Source organism: Syngnathus scovelli, chromosome 1 (genome assembly GCF_024217435.2).
Source record: "Syngnathus scovelli strain Florida chromosome 1, RoL_Ssco_1.2, whole genome shotgun sequence".
In the NCBI taxonomy this organism is placed as follows: Eukaryota; Metazoa; Chordata; class Actinopteri; order Syngnathiformes; family Syngnathidae; genus Syngnathus; species Syngnathus scovelli.
In genome coordinates, this window is record NC_090847.1 from 12,132,006 (window position 1) to 12,152,741 (window position 20,736).

At 43.1% G+C, this 20,736-nt stretch overlaps 3 protein-coding genes across 8 annotated transcripts in view; all 3 read left to right on the forward strand.

The window, feature by feature from the left end:
- LOC125985658 (protocadherin alpha-C2) overlaps nucleotides 1–20,736 on the forward strand; it is a 150,099-nt gene that overhangs the window by 6,586 nt on the left and 122,777 nt on the right. Inside the window, exon 1 of one of the 6 annotated variants that reach the window (XM_068652243.1) lies at nucleotides 516–3,004. The exons of 2 other annotated variants lie outside the window; for them this stretch is intronic. In XM_068652243.1, the coding sequence (XP_068508344.1) occupies nucleotides 680–3,004 (2,325 nt within the window). In that variant the 5' untranslated portion in view covers nucleotides 516–679. Of the gene's footprint in view, nucleotides 1–515; nucleotides 3,005–8,121; nucleotides 10,607–11,546; nucleotides 13,937–17,196; nucleotides 20,676–20,736 lie in introns of those variants that run through there. 3 more of the 6 variants (XM_068652232.1, XM_068652240.1, XM_068652231.1) reach the window with 3 other exon arrangements.
- On the forward strand, nucleotides 3,023–6,970 carry LOC125987357 (protocadherin alpha-8-like). The gene has a single exon (XM_068652247.1). The coding sequence runs from the start codon at nucleotides 4,323–4,325 to the stop codon at nucleotides 6,711–6,713; it is 2,391 nt and encodes a 796-aa protein (XP_068508348.1). The 5' UTR covers nucleotides 3,023–4,322; the 3' UTR covers nucleotides 6,714–6,970.
- LOC137839564 (protocadherin alpha-3-like) lies at nucleotides 13,943–17,779 on the forward strand. The gene has a single exon (XM_068652248.1). It carries the CDS (start codon nucleotides 14,705–14,707, stop codon nucleotides 17,069–17,071), a length of 2,367 nt encoding a protein of 788 aa, XP_068508349.1. The 5' UTR covers nucleotides 13,943–14,704; the 3' UTR covers nucleotides 17,072–17,779.

Below are 20,736 nucleotides of genomic sequence, written 5' to 3' on the forward strand. Positions count from 1 at the left end.
AACTGATTTGTTCACCTTATTTTCTTGTTAATATTTTAGCTAAGTGTGACAGAGAGTCACGATAATAAAAACTCTGAATATGCTGCAGTGTGCAAGGTCTATGTGAATTGTGTGAATGGTGATAGAGTTTACTCATGCAACGTCTGACGCTGTCTGTGGTGCTGAACATAACATTTTCCAGGAAATCTCAGCGATCGGTAAGCATTGCTTACTTGCTGTGTGACAAAAAAAGCCTAACTCAGCTGGTTCATACACTACTTCGTCGTTGTTTTCATATGCAAAGCAAATGTAGATTTGGCATCTTTAATTTTTTGGTCATCATATTTTTTAGAGTGACGTGACAGTGGGCCAAGTTGGCAAAAACACCTCTCAATATGACGCAGTGTGGTTCCATATGCTTGTCTGCAATTATATGCTTTTAAATTGCTGCGCATGAGTGTCCACTAGGCGTCAGTGTTAAAACGTGGATGGTGCGTCAAGATTTCTTCTTATTAAAAGAGCGTCATTGCTGGACTCAAAATTCAATCGCTCGGGTTTGGACGCGGAGCTTTCGCTGTCTGACCGAGCGCGTTCCTTTGTTTCTAACCACGGGATGCATTCAGAAAATATCCATTGCTATTTATACATGGTATTTTAATTGTTTTACTCCAACTAAGATAAAGGAAGAAGACGGATAAATATGCATTGGACGCGCCCTGTGCTTTTTCCCCTGCTGCTTTGTTACGGGGAGCTGGTTTCGGCGCAGCTGAAATACTCCACTCCAGAAGAGCTTAAGGTGGGATCTGTTGTTGGGAATGTTGCAAAAGATTTGGGCCTCGACGTCGGCACTTTGACAAGCAGGAGGTTTCGCATTGTGTCCGGCGCACAGGACGCGCTGTTTGAGGTAAACCCGAACAATGGGCTTCTTTTGGTGCACAAACGCCTCGATCGCGAGCAGCTGTGCGACAGGAACGCTGTCTGTGTGATGGATCTCAAAATAGTTGTTGAGAACCCACTGGAGATCCACTATGTCTCCGTGGAGGTGACTGATGCCAACGACCACGCACCCAGCTTTGCAGAAAAGGAACAAATAATAGAAATTGCAGAGAATACTTTATCTGGTGCAAGGATTCAATTACCGGGCGCAAGAGACCCAGATGTTGGAATTAATTCAATCCAACGATATAAACTAAGTCAGAATGAACATTTTCAAGTTGAAATTCGCGATAGAGATGATGATAAAATTCCATTTTTAATGCTGCAAAAACAGTTAGACAGGGAAGAGAAAATTTACCATAGACTAATTTTGTCTGCTATAGATGGAGGGACACCATCTAAATCTGCGCACCTTAATATGACTATACGTGTTCTTGATATCAATGATAATCGACCCATTTTTTCAAAGGAAGGATATTCTGTTATGTTGCAAGAAAATGTTCCATTGGGCACCAGTGTAATAAAAGTGCAAGCCGCTGACCTGGATGAGGGAGCTAATGGGGAGGTTGAATATGAATTTCGGGGGGACATGAATACAGAGGTGAGGCGTCTTTTCAGTCTAGATAAAAAGTCGGGTGAAATTCGAGTTGATGGGCAAATTGACTTTGAGACAAACAATGTTTTCAAGTTGGATGTGCAGGCCTCTGACAAAGGTCAGCCTCCAATGACAACAGACTGCCGAGTCATCATAAAGATTCAAGATGTCAACGATAATAAACCTGAGATCGAAGTGACATCAATTACTAGCATGGTCCCTGAGGATGCAAAACAGGGGACTGTGATTGCGCTCGTCAGTATCATTGATATTGATTCCGGCCCGAATGGTAAAGTTATCTGCAGTCTGACAGAAAATGTCCCACTTGAATTAAAGCCGTCATTCAAGGAAAATATGTATTCCTTAGTAACAAAAGACAGTTTAGACAGAGAAACAAAATCAAAATATGATATTTCAATCACAGCCATGGACTGTGGTGAACCCCCACTTTCCACAATCAAAACTGTAAGCATCCAAGTCAAAGATGTAAACGATAACATCCCAGAGTTCCCACAAAATCCTTTGGAGTTATATCTGACGGAAAACAACGAACCGGGCGCTTCTGTATTTTCAGTCAGTGCCTTTGATAAAGACTTAGACGATAATGCTGTGGTGTCTTATCATATGGTAAGACAGGGTGGCCATACTGACATTACATCTTTTCTAAGCATTAACTCTGAAAATGGACAAATTTCAGCTTTGAAAAGTTTTGACTTTGAGACGGTGAAAAGTTTCCAGTTCCATGTGGTGGCCACAGATGGTGGGAGTCTTCCCCTGAGCAGCAACGTGACAGTCAAGGTGTTCATTCTGGATCAGAACGACAACGCTCCAGTCATCCTGTATCCAGTCAGCTCCAACGGTTCTGCCCAAGGTGTGGAGGAGATTCCCCGCAACATCAAAGCGGGAGACTTGGTGACCAAAGTTCGAGCCTACGACGCCGACATCGGCTATAATGGCTGGTTGCTCTTTTCGCTGCAGCGAGTCAGCGACCACAGTCTGTTTTCTTTGGACCGCTACACGGGCCAGATCAGAACACTTCGCTCCTTGACGGAGACGGACGAGGCCGAGCACCGCCTGCTCATCCTAGTCAAAGACAACGGCAACGTGTCGCTCTCGGCGACGGCTACCGTGACCGTCAAACTAGTGGAGCCCAAAGAGGCTTTTGCAGCTTCCGACGTGAAAAGTGCAGCCACAGTGGACGAGGAGGACAATGTGACTTTTTACCTCATGATCACTTTGGGGTCGGTGTCACTACTTTTTGTCATCAGCATCGTGGTGCTGATCGCCATGCAGTGCTCCAAATCCACCGAGTACACTTCCAAATATCTGCAAGAAACCAATTATGATGGCACGCTGTGTCACAGCATCCAGTACAGATCGGGAGACAAACGCTACATGTTAGTTGGACCCCGAATGAGTATCGGCTCCACCATAGTCCCGGGCAGCCACGCAAACACTCTAGTGCTTCCTGATAGGCGACACACTTCTGGCGAGGTAAGACTGATTTTGTTGTCACTTTTGTCATTTTTTTTTCTTTTAATCTGTTTCTACTTATCATGCACAGACAAACCGTATTGATGTTAAGCCAGCTCTGTTATTATTAAATCAATTATGTGAATGATTGTGTTCTTCATCAGTAATGCAAAGCTAGGGCCTATCTGTGGTCTTGAACGTATGATCTATATTACCGAAAAGTACGCATTCCTCAATGACTCTGTAACAAACACAGTAGCTGGTTCGTACACTACTTTGTTGTTGTGGCTGTTGTTGTTGTTGTTATTTCCATATTCAAAGCAAATGTGGATTTGGCATCTTTATTCTTTCTACCCACTAAAGCTATGTTTTGCAATCTACCTTTTAAAAAGACAACTCTCTTCTACTTTGATGGTCACTCTTGTAGAAGTATTCATTTAGTGACGTCAGGTTTGGATTGCAGTGGAGTGGGCTTAAACTGAGATATATTTGTTCACCTTATTTTTCTTATTAATACTATAGCTAAGCGTGACAGAGAGTCACGATAATAGAAACTCCTCTGAATATGTTACAGTGTGCATGGTCTTTGTGTGAATTGTGTGAATGCTGTTGGATTCTACTTCGTCACTCATGCAATGTCTTGCGCTGTCTGTGGTGCTGAACATACAATTTTCCAGTGAATTTCAGTGATCAGTTCGCATTGCTCACTTGCTGTGTGACAAAAAAGACCAACACAGCTGGTTCATACACTACTTTGTTGTTGTTTTTATATGCAAAGCAAATGTGGATTTGGTATCTTTGCCCATTATTGATAGTGTTAGACTGATTATCAAAAAATATATAATGCTATTTTCCTTATAAAAGACAATCATCTTCTACTTTGTTGGTCACTCTTATTGAGGTATTCATAATTTATTTTGTGACATTTGAAGTGGAGTGCGCTGCAACGAGACATAGTGCTATTTTTTGGTCACCTTTTTTTTTTTTAGACCTACGTGACAGAGGGCCAAGGTAACAGAAACACCTCTCAATATGACGCAGTGTGGTTCCACATGATTGTCTGCAAGTAGTATATGGTGTTAAATTGCTGCGCATGATTGTCCACTAGGTGTCAGTGTTAAAACGTGGATGGTGCGTCATGATTTGTTCTTATTAAAGAGCGTCATTGCTGGACTCGAAATTCAATCGCTCGGGTTTGGACGAGGAGCTTTCGCTGTCTGACCCAGCCTGTTCCTTTGTTTCTAACCACGGGATGCATTCGGAAAATATCCATTGCTATTTAAACATGGGCTTTTAATTGTTTTACTCGAACGAAGATAAAGGAAGAAGACGGATAAATATGCATTGGACGCGCCCTGTGCTTTTTTCCCTGCTGCTTTGTTACGGGGAGCGGGTTTCAGCCCAGCTAAAATACTCCACTCCAGAAGAGCTTAAGGTGGGCTCTGTTGTTGGGAATGTTGCAAAAGATTTAGGCCTCGATGTCGGCACTTTGACGAGCAGGCGGTTTCGCATTGTGTCCGGTGCACAGGACGCGCTGTTTGAGGTAAACCCGAACAATGGGCTTCTTTTGGTGCATAAACGCCTCGATCGTGAGCAGCTGTGCGACAGGAACGCTGTCTGTGTGATGGATCTCAAAATTGTGGTTGAGAACCCACTGGAGATCCACTATGTCTCCGTGGAAGTGACCGATGCCAACGACCACGCACCAAGCTTTGCAGAAAAGGAGAAAATCATAGAAATTGCCGAAAATACTTTATCTGGTGCACGGTTCCAATTACCAGGCGCAAGAGACCCAGATGTTGGAATTCATTCTATCCAACGATATAAACTAAGTCAGAATAACCATTTTCAACTTGAAATTCGGGATAGGGGGGAAGATAAAATCCCCTTTTTAGTGTTACAAACGCAGCTAGACAGGGAACATAAAGTTAACCATAGCCTAGTTTTGTCTGCTATCGATGGAGGGACACCATCAAAATCTGCACACCTTAATTTGACTATACATGTTCTTGATATCAATGATAATCGACCTATTTTCTTGAAAGAGGTTTATTCTGTTGAATTGCAAGAAAGTGCTGCATTAGGTACCACTGTAATAAAAGTGCAAGCCACTGACCTGGATGAGGGCGCAAATGGGGAGGTGGAATATGAATTTGGGGAGGACATGAGTACAGAAATGAGGCGTCTTTTCAGTCTAGATAAAAAGTCGGGTGAAATTCGAGTTGATGGGCAAATTGACTTTGAGACAAACAATGTTTTCAAGCTGGATGTGCAGGCCTCTGACAAAGGTCAGCCTCCCATGACAACAGATTGCAGAGTCATCATAAAGATTCAAGATGTCAACGATAATAAACCTGAGATCGAAGTGACATCAATTACTAGCATGGTCCCTGAGGATGCAAAACATGGGACTGTGATTGCGCTCATCAGTATCACTGATAATGATTTCGGCCCAAATGGTAAAGTTATCTGCAGTCTGACAGAAAATGTCCCGCTTGAATTAAAGCCTTCATTCAAGGAAAATATGTATTCCTTAGTAACAAAAGACAGTTTAGACAGAGAAACAAAATCGAAGTATGACATTTCAATCACAGCCACGGACTGTGGTGAACCCCCCCTTTCGTCACTCAAAACTGTAAGCATCCAAGTCAAAGATGTAAATGATAACATCCCAGAATTCCCACAAAATCCTTTGGAGTTATATCTGACGGAAAACAACGAACCGGGTGCTTCTGTCTTTTCAGTCAGTGCCTTTGATAAAGACTTAGACGAAAATGCTGCGGTGTCTTATCATATGGTAAGACAGGGTGGCCATACTGACATCACATCTTTTCTAAGCATTAACTCTGAAAATGGACAAATTTCAGCTTTGAAAAGTTTTGACTTTGAAACGCTGAAAAGTTTCCAGTTCCAAGTGGGGGTCACCGATGGTGGGAGTCCTCCCCTGAGCAGCAACGTGACAATCAAGGTGTTCATTCTGGATCAGAATGACAACACTCCAGTCATCCTGTATCCGGTTAGCTCCAACGGTTCCGCCCAAGGTGTGGAGGAGATTCCCCGCAACATCAAAGCAGGAGACTTGGTGACCAAAGTTCGAGCCTACGACGCCGACATCGGCTATAACGGCTGGCTGCTCTTTTCGCTGCAGCGAGTCAGCGACCACAGTCTGTTTTCTTTGGATCGTTATACGGGCCAGATCAGAACACTTCGCTCCTTGACGGAGACCGATGAGGCCGAGCATTGCCTGCTCATCCTGGTCAAAGACAACGGCAACGTGTCGCTCTCTGCGACGGCTACTCTTACCGTCAAACTAGTGGAGCCCAAAGAGGCTTTTGCGGCTTCTGACGTGAAAAGTGCAGCCACGGTGGACGAGGAGGACAATGTGACTTTTTACCTGATGATCACTTTGGGCTCGGTGTCGCTCCTTTTTGTCATCAGCATCGTGGTGCTGATCGCCATGCAGTGCTCCAAATCCACCGAGTACACTTCCAAATATGTGCAAGAAACCAATTATGATGGCACGCTGTGTCACAGTATCCAGTATAGATCAGGAGACAAACGCTACATGTTAGTTGGACCCAGAATGAGTATCGGCTCCACCATCGTCCCGGGCAGCCACGCCAACACGCTGGTGCTCCCTGACAGGAGACACACTTCTGGCGAGGTAAGACAACAAACAAATTTCTTTCTTTCTACTTTTGTTTTTTATTTTATTTTATGTACTTTCTGAAAGACATTTTTTCCTGTCAATATCTACCTTGATCCATTCTTTTTGCTGACTTTGCTGGATGCACTATGGCACTTGCTCTCATTGTCATACAATTGGTGGTCTGATGTTTGACCTCACCTTTCCTCAAACAACATGATCTGAAATGCTTGGATCTCAGTTGGGTTATTTTTTTGGCACTTTATTCTCTTGCTCTTAACCCATACATATTCCAAAGCATCCCTAATCAGTCCGAGATAACAGACACTTGTACTAGTTCAGCCGTTGGGGGCTTAGCACACCCACTCTAGTGATAAGTCAATTTCATGAAATGCAGAGGTTGTATCTTTTTGACTGCATAAGACCAATTTTGTGCAATTACTATATGGACTCCAAGACATAGTATTTTGGAATTAAAACAGGTGTACTTTTGTTTTTGGATTTATTTTATAAACGTATTGAGTGAGTGTCATACACATTCTTCTCAAATATCATCATTTGTGTGGCCTTAGAATACAAAAGTCAATGGACACTCTGATGAAGGCGGAAGAAACTGCCGAAATATGTCAGGTAAAGAACCTAAAACAATTTGTTTGATATAAAAGAAACCAGTGAAGTGATTAAAATAAGGAAAAACAAGATGAACTTAGTACAATTAAAAGTCAATGTGTGCGTGGAATTTGTAGTGTTTAGGACGCTGTAGTAGTTTTGTGTGCATCTGTAGAGAAACGGAAATAGGGGTCTGCAATTTGACAAGCATTTTGTCAGAGTTGTTTGGATAGCACTGGAGTTGTGGCTTTGACAGTTCACGTTTTTATTTTTTTTATTTTTTTACGGATTAGAAAACCTACCAACCTACCTGTTTAGGTTCCTGACTGCCTGCCTGTCAATTTAGTTTGGTTAATTTTTAAAGCAAGGCTCTAGCTCCCACTGTATACGCCATATTTAATTGTGCTACAGTCTGTCTGATCCGGGGCATTATATTGTACTTTATATGGTGTAACTTTCATGTTTCCGATTTTTTTTTAAACAAAGTCGTGAGTTGTATATTATTGAAGTATTATTATGATTTTAGCAACACTGCATTACAAAAAAGCATTGTGTGTGCATAGAATTTTATGTGTATTGACATTGCGATATTTGTGTGCATGTTGTGCAATAAACTGCCACCAATCTTGCCGCTTAGCAAAATTATTTCTTTTTATGAGTTCTGAATCATTTCATGATTTTATGTTATTGAGAGACTTAGCCTCATTTTATGAAATTAATGTAGTTTTAGCTTTTATTGTTTTGAGAGAATGGGGCTTATTTGTCTTCTCCTCACTGCAGAAAACTGTAGTGTGTTTAGGTAATACTTGAGGAAATAGTGAAGACGTAGTAAAACCAGTTCATATTTGCTACCTCTTGGTGTCGCTATGACATCATGATACCACAAACAGCTTTAGTGCTCCTCTTACGTGTCTTTTGTCTGGATGGCAAAGGAAGCAGAGCAGATCAAATGCTGCAGTGTGTCCGATCGAACGTGTCTGGTCCTGTAACAGCGTTCTGTTTTGTTTTGGATAACGATGGGGAACGGTACTTACTGGGAAAAGGGAAGCCCCTGGTTTGGCTTTTATGTGGCTCTGCTGCTTTTGTTTGGAGAGCATGTTTGGGCTCAGATTAGGTATTCTGTTCCTGAGGAGGTTAAAGACGGAACGGTGGTGGGAAACATTGCCAAGGATCTCGGGTTGGACATCAGCAGCTTGACTGATCGACGGTTCCGCGTGGTGTCTGGATCCAAGGAGGCTATCTTTGAGATAAATCAGAACAATGGAGCTCTGTACGTGAACAAACATATTGACAGAGAAGAGCTGTGCCAGGGCGCTGCTGCTTGTCTCATGGAGCTCAAAATCCTTGTGGAAAACCCACTTGAAATCCACTATGTGTTGGTGGAAATCGCCGACGTGAACGACCATTCTCCGAGCTTCCCTGAAGCCGAGCAGACATTCGAAATAGCAGAACACACTTTGCCAGGGAGGAGGTTTCAATTGCACACAGCCCGGGATCCAGACGCGGGCGTCAACTCCATCCGAACGTATACATTGACACAAAATGATCATTTTGAAGTCAATATCCGGCAAAGCGATGCGGGGAAGGTTCCATTTTTGGTGCTGAAGAAATCTCTGGACAGGGAGCAGAAGGACAAACATTGGTTGCTGGTCACAGCAGTGGATGGAGGTAAACCTCCACTTTTAGGCACTCTAAATGTGTCCATTGTTGTCCTTGACATCAATGACAATAGACCCATTTTTAGCCAGGATATTTATGAAGTTACAATAGCAGAAAATATTAAAATTGGCACGGCCATATTTCAAATGAATGCAACAGATCCAGATGAAGGAACTAATGGAGAAATTGAATACAATTTTTCAAAAACATTAAATAGAGACGTTTATGACATTTTTGAACTGGATAAAGGAAGTGGAGAGATTCGTGTGAAAGGAAAAATTGATTATGAAGAAAATGACATTTATGAGCTGGATGTTGATGCATCAGATAAAGCGACACCTCCGCTGACAGGTGAATGCAGAATTATAATAAGGATAAAAGATGTCAATGATAATGCTCCACAAATTGAAGTGACTTCACTGTCAAATAAAGTGCCTGAAGATTCCAAACCCGGTACAGTTATATCCCTCATCAGTGTCACAGATAAAGACTCAGGCGTGAATGCTAAAATTATTTCACAAATAACAAATAATGTACCATTTGAATTAAAGCCATCTTACAAGGAGAACACTTACTCGGTTGTCACGAAAACATTTTTAGATCGAGAGGATGTCTCACATTATGAGTTAACAATTAAAGCTATAGATTGTGGTCAGCCTCCTTTATCTGCGTTTAAAACGCTAAACATTCAAGTGGCTGACGTAAATGATAATAGCCCACATTTTGAACAAACCCCACTAGAATTTTATCTTTTAGAAAACAACATTGCGGGAACATCTGTATTCTCCGTAACTGCAACAGACAAAGACATGGATGAAAATGCTGCCATTTCATATCAAATAATGAGATATGGGAAAACCAATGACATTGCATCTTTCCTGAACATTAATTCTGAGAATGGACAAATTTCTGCTTTAAAAAGTTTTGACTTTGAGACATTGAAAAGTTTCCAGTTCCAAATGGTGGCCACGGATGGTGGGAGTCCTCCCCTGAGCAGCAACGTTACAGTGAAGGTGTTCATTCTGGATCAGAACGACAACACTCCAGTCATCCTTTATCCAGTCAGCTCCAACGGTTCTGCCCAAGGTGTGGAGGAGATTCCCCGCAACATCAAAGCGGGAGACTTGGTGACCAAAGTGCGAGCCTACGACGCCGACATCGGCTATAACGGCTGGTTGCTCTTTTCGCTGCAGCGAGTCAGCGACCACAGTCTGTTTTCTTTGGACCGCTACACGGGCCAGATCAGAACACTTCGCTCCTTGACGGAGACGGACGAGGCCGAGCACGGCCTGCTCATCCTGGTCAAAGACAACGGTAACGTGTCGCTCTCTGCGACGGCTACGGTGACCGTCAAACTCGTGGAGCCCAAAGAGGCTTTTGCGGCTTCCGACGTGAAAAGTGTGGCCACGGTGGATGAGGAGGAAAATGTGACTTTTTACCTGATGATCACTTTGGGCTCGGTGTCGCTCCTTTTTGTCATCAGCATCATCGTGCTGATCGCAATGCAGTGCTCCAAATCCACCGAATACACTTCCAAATATCTGCAAGAAACCAATTACGATGGCACGCTGTGTCACAGTATCCAGTACAGATCGGGAGACAAACGCTACATGTTAGTTGGACCCCGAATGAGTATCGGCTCCACCGTAGTACCGGGCAGCCATGCCAACACACTGGTGCTCCCTGACAGGAGGCACACTTCTGGCGAGGTAAGAGTATTGATTATTTGCTTTCTTTCTTGTTTGACGTCTAACTGCACGTGTGACTTTTGGAGACAAGTGCTAAAGCAAAAGGAACACCCTTTTGCTGGTCTTCTGCATTAACCATTACACACTTTGGGCCCGTGCTGGTCATCTGTGTAAACCTCACTTCCTTTTTCTTTTTATACTTAAAAAAAAAAAAAAAGAAAATAGAAACGTTTTAGCTGTGTCAAAGCAAATTTAATGAAACTTCTCACTTCTCTCTGTTTTTGTAACTTGCAACTTCAGCTCTTTAACTCAACATTATAGTGCTTACATCACTTGGTACCTTTCGGCTCTATTTGTGGCTGTGTTGGTCCATTAAGAGTAATGTCTATTGTATTTCCTTGTCATGCATTGAATAATGCAAAGTAGCTAAAATGGGGTGCATTTTATCATTATTATTATTATTATTATTACTTTTTTATTTGACTTATGACAAGAATTGTAATTGTTCAGACACTTAAGTAAAAGTGGAAAAACATGTTCCAAAACAATAATTTATCATTGGAAAAATGAAGCAACTTTGTTTCAAACGTCATTTAAAGATGATCCTTGATACCAACCTCACAATTTGGTCAGACATTTTCAATTATGAACTGCAGCTGTTTGCAGGCCTACCACGTCTTGAGAAAATACAGCACTTTGTGGATATGCGTGCTGTCTCTTTCATTAACATTTGCGCTTAGTTTTGGTTGACGGCTGGAAATAATATTTTAACGGGTTGTGCCTACGAATCACGCCATTCATATTCCCTCCCTCTTGGTGTCACTGTAATATCAGCAAAGGCGAAAAGGACGCTGTACCACCCTTGGAACATCCTTTGTTTGATACACCTCAGCATTTAGAATCGGTATGTGAACCGGCCGGGAGGGTCTGCCTGTGCTTTTCGCGAGACTTACATCGCAGATTTGTTTTTTTAATTATAAGGATATCGTATTTTAACAGGCTATCTGAACGATGGGGAGCGGAAAAGACTGCACGCACTGGCTGGCTTTTGTTTTGTCTCTGCATTTATATTTGGGAAAACAGGCCTGGGCCGAACTTCGTTACTCCGTTCCAGAGGAGGTGAAAGAGGGAACCGTTGTTGGAAATGTTGCAAAGGATCTTGGCTTGGAAAAATCCTCTTTGGTGGCTCGACAGTTTCGTGTAGTGTCTGGATCGAAAGAGACGTTTTTCCGCGTCAGGCCGGAAAATGGTGCGTTGGAGGTCCGCAGGAAAATCGACAGAGAGGCTCTTTGTGAGGGCAGCGGTGCGTGCGTCATGGAGCTGAAAATTCTCGTTGAAAACCCGCTGGAAATGCATCACGTTGTCGTGGAAATTACTGACGTGAACGATCACTCCCCGAGCTTCACTGACAAAGAGCAGGTATTTGAAATAGCCGAACAATCGTCCCCTGGAACGCGTTTCCAGCTGCAAGCAGCCCGTGATCCAGATGCTGGAACGAACTCTGTGCGCACATACACTTTAACGACTAATGAACATTTTGAACTGGATGTAAGCCAAAATGATGAGGAGAAAATACCATTTTTAGTACTGAAAAGACCATTAGACCGAGAACAGAATAGAAAACATGTGCTGTTGGTTACTGCAGTCGATGGAGGGAAGCCACAAAAATCAAGCATACTTAATGTGACAATTATTGTTCTTGACAGTAATGATAACCGCCCAACTTTTAGTCAAGATACTTATACTGTGGAAATAAAAGAGAACATTCCAATTGGTTTAAGTATTGCAAAGGTAAATGCCACAGATCCCGATGAAGGTACAAATGGTGACATAGAATACAGCCTTGGCAAAACATTAAACAAGGCTCACGACATTTTTGAACTTGATAAGCTAAGTGGACTCATTAAGTTGAAAGGTCCTGTTGATTTTGAGGACTCTGAGATCTATAAACTTGATATTCATGCATCTGATAAAGGGCAGCCTCCTTTAACTGGGAGGTGTCGAGTCATTGTTAAAATTAAAGATGTCAATGATAACCGTCCTGAAATAGAAGTCACATCCCTGTCAAATAAAGTGTCTGAAGACTCCAAACCCGGTACAGTCATATCCCTGATTAGTGTGACTGATAAAGACTCAGGTGTGAACGGTAAAATTATTTCACAGATTAGCAATGATGTCCCATTTGAATTAAAACCTTCCTACAAAGAAAACATTTACTCAGTTGTTACCAAGGAATATTTAGATAGAGAGCAAGTGTCATTCTATAAAATAACCATCACATCTACGGATTGTGGTGACCCTCCATTGTCTACCTTACAAACTTTGAATATTCAAATATCAGATGTGAATGACAATAGGCCACATTTCGCCCAGTATCCACTTAACTTTTACCTCTTGGAAAATAATCTTGCTGGGCAATCAATATTTTCTGTTAGCGCAACAGATAATGATGTGAATGAAAATGCAGCTATTTCTTACAGTATTGTTAGAGCAGGGATTGAAAATGATGTCACGTCTTTTCTAAACATCAATTCAGAGAATGGGCAAATATCTGCATTAAAAAGTTTTGACTTTGAGACACTGAAAAGCTTCCAGTTCCAAGTGGTGGCCACCGATGGTGGGAGTCCTCCACTGAGCAGCAACGTGACAGTGAAAGTGTTCATTCTGGATCAGAACGACAACGCTCCAGTCATCCTGTATCCGGTCAGCTCCAACGGTTCTGCCCAAGGTGTGGAGGAGATTCCCCGCAACATCAAAGCGGGAGACTTGGTCACCAAAGTCCGAGCCTATGACGCTGACATCGGCTATAACGGCTGGTTGCTTTTTTCACTGCAACGAGTCAGCGACCACAGTCTGTTTTCTTTGGACCGCTACACGGGCCAGATCAGAACACTTCGCTCCTTGATGGAGACGGACGAAGCCGAGCATCACCTGCTCGTCCTGGTCAAAGACAACGGCAACGTGTCACTCTCGGCGACGGCTACCGTGACCGTCAAACTAGTGGAGCCCAAAGAGGCTTTTGCGGCTTCAGACGTGAAAAGTGCGGCCACGGTGGACGAGGAGGACAATGTGACTTTTTACCTCATGATCACTTTGGGCTCGGTGTCGCTCCTTTTTGTCATCAGCATCATCGTGCTGATCGCCATGCAGTGCTCCAAATCCACCGAGTACACTTCCAAATATCTGCAAGAAACCAATTACGATGGCACGCTGTGTCACAGCATCCAGTACAGATCAGGAGACAAACGCTACATGTTAGTTGGACCCAGAATGAGTATCGGCTCCACCATAGTCCCGGGAAGCCATGCAAACACTCTGGTGCTCCCTGACAGGAGAAACACTTCTGGTGAGGTAAGCAATATTGCTCATGGGTGCACAGTTTTGCACTTCACTGTTGATGGCTATGCGATACATTCACATTGCAAATGAATGTGTTTTTTCTGTATTTGACACATGCGTGGATTGATGCATTTTAAATCTCTGTAAATGAATCTCCCGGGACTCCGTGTCTCATACCCCCCTCCCCCCATTGTAACCAATGTAGGCATGAGCTTTATTATAATTGTTTGCTGGATGCCCAAAAGTATTGCTTTATACAAAGACGGGATTAAACACAAAATGGGGATTTGACCGTGCTGCTCTCCATGGTGCTGAAATTTCAACGTGCCTCTTTCGCAAAACGAAAGGGAACCGTGTCATTCATTTTGTTGAACATTTTACACTTCACGAGTATAAATGAAAGGAATGTTGTTGCTTTAGTAGCAAATCAGTGCCATCCCCTAAATAGCATTAATACGTTTCACTTGCCCATTGCTTCTTGCTATATGTGTCATATTTTTCTCAGAATTTTCAATTGCTTGATGATTGAAGTCACATGATACAGGGCATGATCATTTATTATGCGAATACTTATAATGTCCTGTAGATGTCGCTTTGACACCAATAACGCCATGAGAAACCAGGCCGTCCTGTTGGCTTTGTCTGCAATTGGAAGAGAGCATTCATTTGTTCCGGCATTCTGGGCAGTGCAGTTTGGTTCCGTAATCATAAAACACAGCGGTGGAGCTGTACGATTTTTGTTGTTGTCTTATATTTAGCTTTCATCGTTCTTGAACAACAATGAAAGGAAAACGAGGATGTAAAACGAGGAGCTTTTTATTTGTATTTTTTCTACATTCGGCTCTGCTGCTGTTTTTCGGGGAGCGGGCTTTGGGAGAGCTACGCTACTCTATTCCAGAGGAAATGGCGACTGGAACTGTTGTGGGCAATGTTGCAAAAGATCTCGGATTGGACAGAAGCTCACTGAGTGACAGGCGTTTCAGGGTGGTGTCAGGAGCCACGGACGCATATTTTGAGGTAAACGCAGACAATGGTGACCTGCAGGTCCGACGCAAAATTGACCGGGAGGAGCTTTGTCAGGGGAGCGGCGCCTGCTCAATTGAACTCAAGGTCCTGGTTGAGAATCCTCTCGAGGTGCATTATGTAGTGGTAGAAATAACCGATGTAAATGATAACAGTCCTACTTTTTCTCAAAAGAAACAGATTTTTGAAATAGCTGAACATTCGTCTCCAGGAACACGATTCCAGCTGCATGCAGCCCGAGATCCAGATGCTGGAATGAACTCTGTGCGCGCATACACGCTAACGTCTAATGAATACTTTGAACTGGATATTGTTCAGAGTGACGATGAAAAAATACCGTTTTTAGTCCTGAAACGGTCATTAGACAGAGAACAGAAAAATAAGCACTTCCTATTTGTTGCTGCAGTGGATGGGGGCAAACCTACAAAGTCTGGCACACTCAATGTTTCCATTATTGTGGTTGATATTAATGATAATCGACCCATGTTTAGTCAAGACACGTACAATGTTGAAATATATGAAAACGTGTCAAGTGGTACAATTGTTGCACGAGTCAATGCAACAGACCCAGATGAAGGTACAAATGGTGAAATAGAATACAGCCTCAGCAAGACTTTGGCAAGCAAAATGTCTGATATTTTTGAAATGGATCATTTGAGTGGCCAAATTAAGTTGAAAGGCCCTCTGAACTACGAGGAATCAGAGATTTATAAAATAGAAATTGAGGCCTCTGACAAAGGAACACCTCCACTGACAAGCAGGTGTCGTGTGGTTGTAAAAATAAAAGATGTCAATGATAATCCCCCTATAATAGAAGTGACATCATTCTCAAATAAAGTGTCAGAGGATTCAAAGCCTGGTACAGTTATTTCCCTCATTAGTGTTATGGATAAAGACTCTGGTGTGAATGGCAAAATCATTTTGCACATCACCGACAATGTACCGTTTGAATTGAAACCTTCCTATAAGGAAAACACCTATTCAGTTGTTACTAAGGGATTGTTGGATCGTGAGGAGGTTTCTCATTATGAAATAACAATTAAAGCTACAGATTGTGGAGATCCCCCTCTGTCTAGTTCTAGAACATTTGACATAGAGTTATCTGATATGAATGACAACAGTCCACGTTTTGAACAAAGCCTGTTAAATTTTTACCTGATAGAAAACAACATTGCCGGAGCATCAGTATTCTCCTTAACGGCAACTGATAATGATGTGGATGAAAATGCAGTTATTCAATACAAAATAGCTCGAGCCCAGAAGGATAAGCCAGTATCATCTTTTATGAATATAAATTCTGAAAATGGAGATGTCACAGCTTTGAAAAGTTTTGACTTTGAGACACTGAAAAGTTTCCAGTTCCAAGTGGTGGCCACCGATGGTGGAAGTCCTCCCCTAAGCAGTAACGTGACAGTCAAGGTGTTCATTCTGGATCAGAACGACAACGCTCCAGTCATCCTGTATCCGGTCAGCTCCAACGGTTCTGCCCAAGGTGTGGAGGAGATTCCCCGCAACATCAAAGCGGGAGACTTGGTGACCAAAGTCCGAGCCTACGACGCTGACATCGGCTATAACGGGTGGTTGCTCTTTTCGCTGCAGCGAGTCAGCGACCACAGTCTGTTTTCTTTGGACCGCTACACGGGCCAGATCAGAACACTTCGCTCCTTGACGGAGACGGACGAGGCCGAGCATCGCCTGCTCGTCCTGGTCAAAGACAACGGCAACGTGTCACTCTCTGCGACAGCTACCGTAACTGTCAAACTCGTGGAGCCCAAAGAGGCTTTTGCCGCTTCCGACGTGAAGAGTGCGGCCACGGTGGACGAGGAGGAGAATGTGACTTTTTACCTGATGATCACTTTGGGGTCGGTGTCGCTCCTTTTCCTCATCAGCATCATCGTGCTGATCGCAATGCAGTGCTCCAAATCCACAGAGTACACTTCCAAATATCTGCAAGAAACCAATTATGATGGCACACTGTGTCACAGCATCCAGTACAGATCGGGAGACAAACGCTACATGTTAGTTGGACCTCGAATGAGTATCGGCTCCACCATAGTACCAGGGAGCCACGCCAACACGCTGGTGCTCCCTGACAGGAGACACACTTCTGGCGAGGTAAGATAGATATAATTTTTTACCTGCTGATTGTTTGCAATAAGCGATGTCATTCTCGAGAGTATTTTAAAAATGCTGAATACCAAGTGACCTTGGTAAGAATTTTGAGATTTGAATATTGTTATAAAAAGGAGTTTGCATATTGGACTTACATGTTGTTTCAGTTTGCTGCTCTTTATTTATACATTTATTGCTGTTATAAATTCCATGCTGACATGGGATTTGATTGATGAATTTGATCCTTAAAGCTAGGAGGAAATAAGCTGTATGAAGTTTGCTTCTATTTTAGTTCCCAGTAATCAGGCTTCCCAACAGGTCACACTTTCATGGGCTCAGATTGTATTAAGCGATTAATTATTTTTTCCAGTTGCGTACTAAAAAAATGCACTTCTATAGATGAATAGAAGATATAGATAAAACAGCAAAAGATCAGTTTCTCATGTTTTTATGTGTGGAAAAAAATCCACATTGCGCCCACTTTTACATTTTGCGATCAGGCCTACTTAAAAAACGCACTTCTATAGATGAACAATTCCACTTACAGTGTCTGTATTTAATACCAAAACAGCAAAATATCAGTTTCTCATGTTTTTAAGTGTGAAAAAAGCCACAATGAACCCACTTTTACACTTTGCGATCAGTCCTCCAAACCTCAGCACACAGCGTCAAGACGTCGCATGTTCACTGCAAAAAAAAAAAAAAAAAAAAAGAAAGAAATCATCCCGCGAGTTTCCTGTGCCTTCCCAAATAAAACATAAAATAAAGTGTGTATGGAAGCAGAGGCTTAACAATCAGTCAACTCAAAAATCGAAGAATAGAAGAGACATTAGAAAGAATTGTCGCGTAAAATAATGCGACCCACATCTGTAGGCCTACGTGCGGTATTTATTTATTTTTAAGAATAATTAAAAGTTATTTATTCATTCATTCATTCGTTCGAAATCTTATTTAATTTCCGATTTTTGGCGGCTTTGTGTTTGATGTAGATGACGACTGAAATGTATTGATCCCACTTTCTGGAGGCGATCACTTGGTGTCAGTATGCGCGCACAAATGTGCGCCGTGAGAATCTCTTTGTCAGAAATGATCCTCCCCTTCGTGGAGTGGGTTTTTACACAATAGTGCTCGGCGCATTCTGGGCGCACACGGTGGCTATAGTCAGTGCTGTTTGAAGACTTATATAGTTAGAATATATTCCGATTCGGCAAATGTATATTTTTGTCCACACGGCTACCATTGCTTCACCATGATGAAATGTAAAGGACGCGGCTTAACTGGAGGACAAAGGCGACTATTTGCTTTTATTGCTTCCTTCATTTTGTCGTGGAGCAGAGGTTACGCCCAGATCAGATATTCCATTGCGGAAGAGGTGAAAGAAGGAAGTGTTGTGGGGAACATCGCAAAGGATTTGGGGCTCGACAAGGCCACGCTGAAAGAGAGAGGATACCGCATCGCGGAGGGCTCATCAGAGCCGTTTTTTAGCTTCAACAATGGAGACGGGCTGCTGTATGTTGACCGAGTCATCGACAGGGAGAATGTGTGCGAGCGGAGCAGCGTGTGTGTGATCCAACTCAAAACATTGTTGGAAAACCCGCTGGAAATCCACTACGTGAGCGTAGAGGTGCTGGACATTAACGACCACTCTCCAAGCTTCTCCGCGAACGCGTCACGTCTGGAAATTTCAGAATCTGCTTTGCCAGGATTGCGCCTCCAGTTACAAGCTGCACACGACCCTGACGTCGGGCCGTTTTCCATCCAGGAGTATAAACTCAGTGCTAATGACCATTTTCGTTTGGAAGTTAAAGAACGAGGAAAAGATGGTAAAATACCAATTTTAGTGCTGTTCAAGTCGCTCGACAGAGAAACAAAGAGCAAACACAAATTGCTCCTGTCAGCCGTTGATGGAGGAAAACCGAGTAGATCCGGAACTGCTGAAATATGGGTGCATGTTTTGGATGTTAATGATAATATGCCTGTTTTCACTGAAGACAATTATTCAGTGCTTCTTCATGAAAATGCTCCAATTGGCACAACTGTTATCCAAGTGAATGCCACTGATTTAGATGAGGGCAGTAACAGTGAAATTATCTATACATTAGGTAATAATGTAAATAGCAGAATACGTGAACTGTTCCGTGTAGATCTCCATTCAGGTGTAATCACTGTACAAGGTTGGATTGATTCTGAATTAGAGGAGAGCTATGAAATTGACATACAGGCTTCGGATAAAGGATCTGCTCCTTTACAGGCAGAAAAAAGTGTTCTAGTAAAAATAATTGATTTGAATGACAACACTCCACAGATAGAGGTGACATCATTTTCCAGAGCAATAGCAGAAGATTCGAGACCGGAAACCACCGTAGCATTAATTAGTGTTCTTGATAAAGACTCTGGTCTGAATGGAAAAGTCATTTGCTCACTCAGTAAAAACGTTCCCTTTACATTGTCACCTTCTACTCAAGACAACACGTATTCTATAATTACAAAATCGACATTGGATAGAGAACAGCAGTCCATTTATGAGGTTACAGTAGTTGCAAGGGATGCAGGTGTACCGTCTTTGTCCTCTGACAAAAGCATAACTATTGTTGTGTCAGATGTGAATGACAACAGTCCAGAGTTTTCCTCACGCCCTTACACATTTTATGTTACTGAAAACAATCCTCCGGGCCAATCAGTGTTTTCTGTGAGCGCATATGACCACGACGAAGGCGGTAATGCCCTCATTTCATATCAGATTTTAAGAGAGGGAAGAGATAAGGAACACGTTTACTTGCACAGTCTGAATATCAATTCAGAAAATGGACAAATATCAGCTTTAAAAAGTTTTGACTTTGAGACACTGAAAAGTTTCCAGTTCCAAGTGGTGGCCACCGATGGTGGGAGTCCTCCTCTGAGCAGCAACGTGACAGTCAAGGTGTTCATTCTGGATCAGAACGACAACGCTCCAGTCATCCTGTATCCGGTCAGCTCCAACGGTTCCGCCCAAGGTGTGGAGGAGATTCCCCGCAACATCAAAGCGGGAGACTTGGTGACCAAGGTCCGAGCCTTCGACGCCGACATCGGCTATAACGGCTGGTTGCTCTTTTCGCTGCAGCGAGTCAGCGACCACAGTCTGTTTTCTTTGGACCGCTACACGGGCCAGATCAGAACGCTTCGCTCCTTGACGGAGACGGACGAGGCAGAGCATCGCCTGCTCGTCCTGGTCAAAGACAATGGCAACGTGTCGCTCTCTGCGACGGCTACCGTGACCATCAAACTCGTGGAGCCCAAAGAGGCTTTTGCGGCTTCCGACGTGAAAAGTGCGGCCACGGTGGACGAGGAGGACAGTGTGACCTTTTACCTGATGATCACTTTGGGCGCGGTGTCGCTCCTTTTTGTCATCAGCATCATCGTGCTGATCGCCATGCAGTGCTCCAAATCCACCGAGTACACTTCCAAATATCTGCAAGAAACCAATTATGATGGCACGCTGTGTCACAGCATCCAGTACAGATCGGGAGACAAACGCTACATGTTAGTTGGACCTAGAATGAGTATCGGCTCCACCATAGTACCAGGCAGCCACACCAACACACTGGTGCTCCCTGACAGGAGACACACGTCCGGCGAGGTAAGACAGTTTTTCTAAGAATTGTAGTCTCCGGCAACATTTACTGCTGTGGTTAGTTCAT